This window comes from Crotalus tigris, unplaced genomic scaffold (assembly GCF_016545835.1).
Source record: "Crotalus tigris isolate CLP2741 ecotype Arizona unplaced genomic scaffold, ASM1654583v1 scf7180000020455.750797, whole genome shotgun sequence".
NCBI lineage: Eukaryota > Metazoa > Chordata > Lepidosauria > Squamata > Viperidae > Crotalus > Crotalus tigris.
Genome location: NW_024098029.1, coordinates 563,909 through 573,346, shown reverse-complemented (window position 1 = coordinate 573,346; position 9,438 = coordinate 563,909). Strand labels below are relative to the sequence as shown.

At 45.8% G+C, this 9,438-nt stretch overlaps 1 protein-coding gene across 1 annotated transcript; it reads left to right on the top strand.

The window, feature by feature from the left end:
- The first annotated feature begins 230 nt into the window (after positions 1-230).
- MAT2A (methionine adenosyltransferase 2A) lies at positions 231-9,072 on the top strand. The gene is made up of 9 exons (XM_039366846.1): positions 231-444; positions 3,248-3,325; positions 3,439-3,561; positions 3,683-3,795; positions 3,907-4,050; positions 4,154-4,372; positions 4,726-4,908; positions 6,060-6,193; positions 7,575-9,072. Exons 1-9 carry the CDS (start codon positions 366-368, stop codon positions 7,675-7,677), a joined length of 1,176 nt encoding a protein of 391 aa, XP_039222780.1. The 5' UTR covers positions 231-365; the 3' UTR covers positions 7,678-9,072.
- Positions 9,073-9,438: the final 366 nt, after the last annotated feature.

The following is a 9,438-nucleotide window of genomic DNA, read 5'->3' as shown; positions in this document are numbered from 1 at the left end:
GGGGGGAAGAACCGGGCAGCCCTCTCAGGACAGCCGAGGCCTCGGGGGGGCCTCCCCCAGCACCCTGAGGGAGGGGGAGAGGGAGGGGGGAGGAGGGACCGCGGCCTCCCCGCCCCGCCGCCTCCTGCTTCTCCGCCCCTCCTCCCAAAAAAATGGAAAGGGGCGGGATTTCGCCGGGAGGGGCGTGGCCTCCCCTATAAATATCGGCGCCAGGCAGCGGGCACCCTCATTCCTCGGGTGCTGCAGGCCGCTTTCAGTGTTGCTGAGTCGCGCGCTTTTGAGGCTCTTTTATTTTTTTAATTCCCGCCGCTGGACTTGACGCTTCGCTTTTTCTTTTCTTCGGCCTCGCAGTATTCGCCCCCGCCATGAACGGTTTCCGGGACAGCAGGATCGAGGAGGGCACTTTCCTCTTCACCTCAGAGTCGGTGGGGGAAGGGCACCCAGGTGAGAGGAGGAGATGCGGGGCGGGGGGGGGCGGCTGAAAGACCCGGCTGTAGCAGGCCGGGGGGGGTGGGGTGGATGGAATGAGCGGGAAGGAGGAAGGCGAAGGTGGGTGGGCGGCCTCGCGCCGCCGCTCGCCGCCTGATTGGCCCGCGCACCCCGGCTGAATGACGCAAGGGCGGCTGCGGAGATAGGGCGGGGAGGGGGGGCGCGGGCGGCCCGACGGTTAACGCGATCCGCCTCTTTCCCGAATTTAGAGGCCCCCCCTCCGCCTTGAAGTGGGGGCACGCTTGTTCCCCCCCCTTTCCTCGCAGTCTCGGAGCGGCCGTCCGGGCTAACCGGCGAATGGCTACGGGGCGAGGTGACGAAAGCGGGCCCTGGCGCGCACGCGCACTCCCGTTCGGCAATCGGCGGCGCGCGCCGCATTGCAGACGACCACGTGGTGCCCGCATGGCGAGACCTTGGGTGGGGAGGATGGATGGTGGGGTGGGGTGAGAAGGAAACCAGAACCCAAGAGTGCCTTTGGGGTGGGGTGGGGGCTAGGAGGAGGGGGCACAAGACTTAAGGGCAAAACTGGCAAACGCTTTCTGATGAAAGCCACAAAAGAAGCCTTGAAGCTTTCAGCAAGGATAAAACCCACCTGCCAGAATCGAACGTCAATTGCTTTAAAATCAATGCAAGTTTCAGAAAAATCACATTGGTCCCCGAGCTCTTCTGCAACAAAGAGGCTTACGTAGACCAGCGGGATTGAGAACATTGGTCGGACTTTGAACCAGATGAGCAATCCTGGTTTGGATGCCCAACGATCTTGGGAGGCATCTTGCATTTCCATTGTCTTCCGCCATGATGGCTGAGCTTTGTCAGGAGGGTGTTCTTCAGATTTCCAGCAGTGGGGAAAAAAACCAGCTTTTGTGCCACGTTAATCTAAAGCGAGTTAAGTTCCTGTTTTTAATATGGATGCCTTTGATGTAAAGGTGAGAGGCGTTAGTGCATCACCCAAGCCTCTGCTAGAAAAGGGCAGGAAGAACCGGTCGATCATCTTTTCCGCCATTGACATGTAGCCATTGAATGCCATGTGTTTCATATTAAAGAAGAGTCTGTTCCCTGCAGAGTGGATCAGATCTTTGAAGTCTCTGCTTTTTGGAATAAATAAAAGATTTGATAGTCGTGTACTTGATGAAATGAAGAGGCCTTGACCACTTAACTGCTCATTACTGTAGTTCTTTTCATACCATAATTAGGACTCTGACTTAAGGGAGCCATGTTGTAAAATAGCATCTCAAAGGTCAGTTGCTGAAAGATACACAATCCCTACTACATTTCTTTGGAGAGGCTACTAGAAATTCCCTGAAATTTATTCCAAGTCTTGAGCTGTAATTTATTTTGTGAAACTGATAAAATTACATTTTATTATAGAACTTAACATCAGTATGTACACTATGTACATGATCTTTTTCTGATATGGCATCTACCAGGATATTGAATGACATTCTAAAACAATGGGAGTTACATCTCGTCAACTCTGAGGGGGATGTTCATTCTAAAATAGTGTGTTTTTTTTTTTTTTAAGTTATAGGAGCAAGCATTGTCTAGGAGTTAGTAGCATTGCTTATAGTTGTTGCATTGTCTAAGGTATTGCTTATTTAGGTACTCCAAAACCGTATCAAAACAATCCAGCATTTGATTCCATAGCGGCCAGTCATTCCTACAAGAAATCCACAGACAGGATATGAATGCAGCAATGCTTGTCTACTTATTTTACTTTTACCTCCAAGATTTCTAAGCATCGTAGTATTACACCATAGTTTAAGCCAAATCCTCCATGTTTCAGCTTTATTGATCAATAGTTTTTATAACAAATAGAATTCCAAACATGTTCAGTGTTAATAACATCCTCTGGCATGTAATGATCATGTTTCTAAGGTTACCATTCCCTTGTAAAAGAATTGGGACGAGCCTTGATTGCTAGCTTGATAATACCACATTTAACAATGCAAATACATTTTCTCTTGTCCTTCCTGTATCTGGAATTGTTCCTTATTCTTGTTGCCATCTTGTGTCCTCTAAAGAGCAGGGTAGTGGGAGAGTGCAGGTATAGCCTCTTATAATAGTGTGTAAATCAGTAGTGGCTCCCATTAAGCTCTGATGGTAGAATATTCAAGTTTGGTGTTTTCAGAGGGGATGTAAAAACCTTAAAGAACTGTAACTTTGGTATTAAGCTTTCCCATCCCGTGAAGTGTCCAAATGTAGATCTTAATAATTTAAAATACGCCTACCTAGTAAGTAGAGTGGATTGAACAAGTTTAAACTTCCATAATTTTAGGAAGAGCCACTTTGGTATAATGTGTAACGGTGCCAGGCTATAAACAAGGAGACTGAGTTGTAGTCCTGCCTTGAGCAGAAAAGCCAGCTAGGTGACTTGGCCAAGCATGATTTTTTTTTTCAGGCTTAATAAGGCACCTGTGCAAACCACTTCCAAGAATCTTGCCAAGAAAACTGCAAAGACTTCTCCAAGTAGTTACCAGGGACAAGATTGACAGTTCACATACTGACATCCAGACAATTGTAGCTTTGTTATTCTTTGAGTAACTTCTATGAAGAATGCTTAAGTTGTGAATTAGCAGAAACTCTAGTTTTCACCTTGCCCCAAAACTAAGCTAAGAAGTATATACATAAATAATTATTGAATAAAGTGAATCAGTGAAATAACTGGTTTCTTAAAATGTTGAACGGTACTTTTTGAAACCTAAAATGTGAAAAATACTCCTAGAAGCACCAAAAAATAACGGAAACTTTTTGTTTTCAGATAAGATCTGTGATCAAATTAGTGATGCTGTTCTTGATGCGCACCTGAAGCAGGATCCAAATGCCAAAGTCGCATGCGGTGAGTGCGTCTGGCTTTTTATAAAAGGGCTGAACAGCATATTCAGTATTTTTTTACCAGTGAAAGACTGTTGCACTTGGAACTGACTGCGTTCAATCTATGTCCCAATGCAGAAACGGCTGCAAAGACTGGAATGATTCTCCTGGCTGGGGAGATCACATCCACTGCTGCAGTTGACTATCAAAAAATTGTTCGCGAAACAATCAAGCACATTGGCTATGATGATTCATCAAAAGGTGAGTAGATTGAATGCCCGCTAGGCTAGCTACCTTTTTGTGTTCCACCGTCGATCAGGAAGCTTTTGGTTTTGAACTATTTAACTTTTTCACCCTGAGGTTAAACTTTTATGTGTTTTAGGCTTTGACTACAAAACGTGCAATGTGCTGGTTGCTCTAGAGCAGCAGTCTCCCGACATAGCTCAGGGCGTGCATCTTGACAGGAAGGAAGAAGACATTGGTGCCGGGGACCAGGTTGGTATTCAGGCCTTATCGATTAATGATAAACTGGAACCTAATGTGAATTCCTAGCCCTGGCCTGTTTTGAGTCTGAAGTTTATTCTCCGCCTGTCGTTCTTGCTTCAGGGTTTGATGTTTGGTTATGCTACCGATGAGACCGATGAGTGCATGCCCCTGACTCTTCTCCTTGCACACCAGCTGAATGCAAAACTGGCAGAACTCCGTCGAAATCATATTTTGACTTGGCTGCGACCAGATTCGAAGACCCAGGTAACGATGGTTGGAATGGCGAAGTGGGAAGTCCCGCTGTAGGCAAGCTAAAGATTCCTTTTTGATCATTAAAAGAGACGTGCTCCTTTTGGCTCCATTTCAGGTGACGGTTCAGTACAAACAGGATCGTGGTGCCGTCATCCCCATTAGAGTCCACACGATTGTCATTTCCATTCAGCACGATGACAGAATTGGACTGGATGAGATGAGAGATGCCCTGAAGGAGAAAGTGGTCAGAGCCGTTGTGCCTGCAAAATACTTGGATGATGATACTATTTATCATCTGCAACCTAGTGGCCGATTTGTGATTGGCGGTCCCCAGGTATGTCAACAGTTGGATTTTTGTTTGTTGTCTGATCTTGGACACACAGTGTATTGGCAGCTATCTGAAATGACTACACTGGGAACGTTCAGAGTCCCTTGGCAGTAGTTTGTAACAAAGCCAGGCCTTTGTAAGGTAGCAGAGATGTCCAGTCTCTTCTTAAAAGCCTCCAGTGATGGAACATCCACAACTTCGGAAGGGAAGCTATTCCACACTGGTTAATTGTTCCCACTGTCAGGAAATTTCTCCTTAGTTCTAGGTTGCTTCCTTTTATTCAGTTTCCATTGCTTCTTTTGCAAATCTTACCTAAGATGTGCACCAGGATTGTGTAATAAACACAATTGTTGTTTTAGGGAGATGCTGGTTTGACTGGCCGGAAGATCATTGTTGACACTTACGGTGGCTGGGGAGCCCATGGAGGAGGGGCTTTCTCTGGAAAAGACTACACAAAAGTTGACCGCTCGGCTTCTTACGCTGCTCGCTGGGTTGCCAAATCCCTTGTAAAGTCTGGCCTGTGTCGACGAGTGCTCGTTCAGGTATGTTTCTTGGGAGCCAAAAGGGGCTGGGATTAGTTTCATTCAGACAGATTCATCTTGCCGTTGTTCCCTTTTGGGGATAAGCAGTGCTGTGAAAGTGCAGAAAGAGATTACATTAAGTAGCCCAAGGGATTAATGCCATAATACAGGGAAAGGGAATAAGCCCATGCCTTTTATGGTTTTGTAAACTGCTTGTTTCCATCCTGCTTATATGCTACATCTAGCCTTTTGCACTTACTGCTTCTGACCATGGTGAAGTTCATCAACTCCAGCAATTTCCTTGGCCTCGCCCTGCCTCTCACCCTCTTATATTCATTGGGGAATCTATTCATTCTTGACTGTTGACTTGTTTTGTTAAACCTTTTAAAATACTCACGTTGCATTGAGCTTCTGTTTTACTCCCTCCATATTCATACTTTAATATCCCTTACAAAAGCAAAAAGTCATAGGCACTTGTTCCCTCCATTTTCCCTTCAAAGTTCAACTGCTTTTGTCTTTTATGTAATTTTGAGATCCATGCTCTGTGCCGTGTCATCCAGTATCGACTACAGATGGGTTAGAGCAGTGGTTCTCAACCTGTGGGTCGGGACCCCATTTGGGGTCGAACGACCATTTCACGGGGGTCGCCAAACAACGCAGTCCGCCATTTTTTTCCCCTTTTCCTTAGCTGTGCTACTCCCTTTTATTCTATTGGCTTTTGAAAGCCAATAGAATAGACTCTCTTGAATAGAGTCTAATTCTATTGGCTTTCAAAAGCCAATAGGAATTGTCCAGGCTGTCTCTGCCCTGCTGAGCCCGCCAAAAGTCCCATTCTGCAAACGGTGCTGCACCACTTGAGTAGTCCTCGACTTACGACCGGTTGAGTAGTCCTCGACTTATGACCGGTTGGGGGGGGTCACGGCACTAAAAAGGTTGAGAACCACTGGGTTAGAGTTTTTTGTCAGCAGACATGACATTGCCCGTATTCCAAAATACAATATTTAGTTTTGAAATAACAGCACTGAAAGCACTGATGAGTAAAGAGGAGAGTTTCTGGAAAAAAAAAACATGGAAAAACGCGTTCCATAATTTTGGAAGCAATAGCACAAGAGGGGGTTTTCTGTTCCTGTGGCTGACTCTCTGTATTCCTTCCTACTTGTATTTGCTTGCAGGTCTCTTACGCTATTGGAGTCGCCCACCCAATATCGGTCTCTATTTTCCACTATGGCACTTCTCAAAAAACCGAGCATGAACTGCTGGACATTGTGAAGAAGAACTTCGATCTTCGCCCAGGGGTCATTGTCAGGTAAAACATGGTAGCGCATGTCCATATATGAACAGGGAAAATACATGGGGGCTAGGAAGGAGGGGATTAGGCATAGACGAGCAATGGCCAGTGGGCAAGTCTGCCCTCAGTGTGCCAATACAACAATGTGTCCTTCCTTCTGCCTCTACGAGGATACAGAGGAAATCGGCCTGCCGAGCACGGCGTGTCTTGGTGTGTGGTCACAGGAGATGGCTACAGTATCAATCAAATCAGAGGTGATGTCCCTGCATTGTGGTGGGGGGGATGCGCACTTCGATGCCTTTAGCTCGCAGCAGCATGCTCTTTGATATGTGGCTGTCAAGCTAGATTAGATATGTAGGTTAATACTACTTTATTGAAAAGTTATAGGAATAGATTCTTGCAAGTCTTGAATGCCCTTCCCTCCTCCTTCAGCCTTTATCTTTGTGAGAGCTAGGAAGGGGGCCGTCTGAGATGTTGACTTACATTGATTCTTCCTCCAGACTCAGATCTTTTTTCTTTAATTTATTTTTTGGTCTGACATTGTCTTGATAAGCAGCTCTTCCTCTTCTCCCTCAAGGCCATTCCCTCTGACCTCTACGGGATAGTTTTGGTGGGATGCTTCCCTCAAAGACTGCTAGTTCATAGAGTAATCGAGGTGGGGGGGGGAGAGGGGGTGGAATTCCTGCAAAGCAAAACATCTTTTGAGAGGCTGACCTTATATACTCTATACTTTTAGGTGGTTGGCTCCTTCTGAACAAGGCCAGAACTGTAGGGGGAATTTACAGACCGTTTTAAATTGCCACGCAGCAAGCCTATGATAATACTTTGAAATAACTCCATGATTAATATGGTAATTGCAGCTTATATGGGTTTCATATACTGATTGAGCTGAGGCAATGGAGTTGTGGGTTAATTCCTTTTCAGAGACATGGGAAATATTGCTGATAAGTTAAACCTTAGTTACCTTTTTTTGTTCAGGGGCTAACCATCCTAGGTAGAACTTTGTCGTGAACTTGGGGAAGCTTAGCTCTGCAGACAGGTAGCGTAGCTTTGTGCCTATTATCTGTCAGGGAAGTGGAAGTCTCTGTATTGAGGTGGGCTGATGTTGAGATAGGAAGTATCTCTTCTGTGGTTTGCCTGGGAAGTAGACATTCCTAAGTAGAAGGTAAGTATGTTATGCTCTCAGTTTGAGCCCAGGGGCTTAGATTTCCAAGACGCACATTGGCAATGCTGTTTGTGACCCTAAAATGGTTCATCTTGCCTCTTGTAGAAGGATGACGGTCTCTGGGGCCAAGAAGCGTTGGCTGTCCCCACTAATCAGCGGCCCCCTGGGATGTAGGTGCTTTATGCTTTGTTTGGGTGAATGCTGTGTATTGAGTTACGGACTTGTATATTCCAGGGAGCTGGATCTGAAGAAGCCTATTTATCAGAAGACTGCAGCCTATGGTCACTTTGGTAGGAACAACTTCCCCTGGGAAGTCCCCAAAAAGCTTAAATACTGAATATATATGTTGGGCTTCTTTCCCCAGACCTGTTGGTGTACATTACAGAGAAACCTTCAGGCTCCTTTGCGGGAAAGAGCCCCAGTCCCTCAATTGGTCCTATCCCCCTCTGCTCTTAAAACTTGGCACACTGTTCATTACCAGGAATCTCAGTCCTCTGGGGACCGCAAATCGCACTGTGCTTTCTCCTCTGCCTGATGTGCTTGACGTACAAGTAGAGCCAGTTGAGCCTAGGCACCGTACAAAAATCCATAGAGAGAAGGAAGGCTGTAACCAAAACAGTGCTTCGGCCTAACCTTTTGCATTGCCCAAAAGGCTTAACCTTACCTTACCTTCAGAAAGAAAAAAAAAAAATCCCAAGAAACTTCCCTTGTGACGTGTATGCAGTCTGTGGTGGTTTCACTTCTGCCCAGGTGGTTAGAGCAGGGGCAGTGACTGTCGAGGCCGCCTCCTCCTCCATTGATTTCCTAGGAGCAGCGGTTGCCCAAGCAGAGAGCCTTGCGTGTTAACACAACTCCTGTTTGGAACTCCCGTGAAGTTCTTACAAGTTTCTTTTAACACAGGCAGTCCCGATTCGGTGCTTTTAAATTCCGTCAACATCACATTGTGATCCTTTTCTGCTGCTTCGAGGTTCTTTTTTTTTTTTTAATCCTATGCAGTTTTAGCACTAGCCAGACCTCATTTCCCTCCTTATCAAATGGGCACTGGGCAATCTTGGTATACTTTAGACAGGTCAGAAGATTGTATCCAGGACCTGTAGGCTGCACACTTTGGGCACCTGGTTTTTTTTTTTTTTTTTTTTTTTTGGTTAGAGCCAAGAACTTCATGTTGCACAAATTTTTCCCAGTTTACTTTCACAATCAAGTTCCAAACTGCATTCTGAAGGATTGGCGTAGCTACAGAGAAGCCAGTTCCCCTTCAGAGTACACGTGCAATTGGGAAGGTTGTGGGAAGATACCTACGTACTTGAAACTTTTTAATAATTGCTTATTTATTGTGTTTGGGATGGGGTGTGAGTACAGAGAAGCCCTTGTCTCAAATGGCAGCTTTTAAACTTTACTTTGACACCATGAATTCCTTGACAGTTCCCAGCATTCCCTGATAGGCCAAGGTGTCCTACAGAAAAGCCTTGGGTGTAACCTACAGGGGGTCTGGCTTGTGTAAAACAGGGGAGGGCAGTGCTGGGGGACCTGACCTTGGGAGAGGCTAACTTGGTTGGTGTTGTACAGAGAAGCCAGCTTGTTTACTTGCCCATCCCACGGTCAGCATCCTAAACAGGAAGTGCCTTTTGCGTTCCACTTTTTTTTTTTTTCTGGGCGTTTTACTACATATGTCTGGTTCTTGAAATTCCACATTAAAAAACTTAATAAAGTGCTAGGTTCTATCTTAAATGATCATATGTGTATGGTTTGATTTGTTTTTTAAAAAGTAAAGTTTTCCCCTGTCCAATCACGTCCGATTCTAGTGGGTAGTGCTCATCTCTGTTTCCTAGCTGAGAGATCCAGCGTTGTCTGAAGATGCTTCCCTGGTAATGTGGCTACTATGACTATACGCCAAGGCGCATGGAACGCTGTTACCTTCCCACCAAAATGGCACCTGTTTTATTTACTCACACTTGTCTCACAGTAGTTGAGCCTCAAATTGCCAACCTTTGATCAGCAACCCAGCATGTTAACTGCTGGGGTTTGGCTAAAAGAATAGCTTGCTCAACAGCGGGTCTTACTTCCTGCTGCTTGACTGATTTTCATGAGCTAATAAAGA

Coding starts and splice junctions, on each gene's coding strand:
- MAT2A (XM_039366846.1), top strand. CDS start 366: ATGAACGGTTTCCGGGACAGCAGGATCGAGGAGGGCACTTTCCTCTTC. Junction 3,326..3,438: donor AAATGCCAAAGTCGCATGCG/GTGAGTGCGTCT, acceptor GTCCCAATGCAG/AAACGGCTGCAAAGACTGGA. Junction 3,562..3,682: donor CTATGATGATTCATCAAAAG/GTGAGTAGATTG, acceptor TATGTGTTTTAG/GCTTTGACTACAAAACGTGC.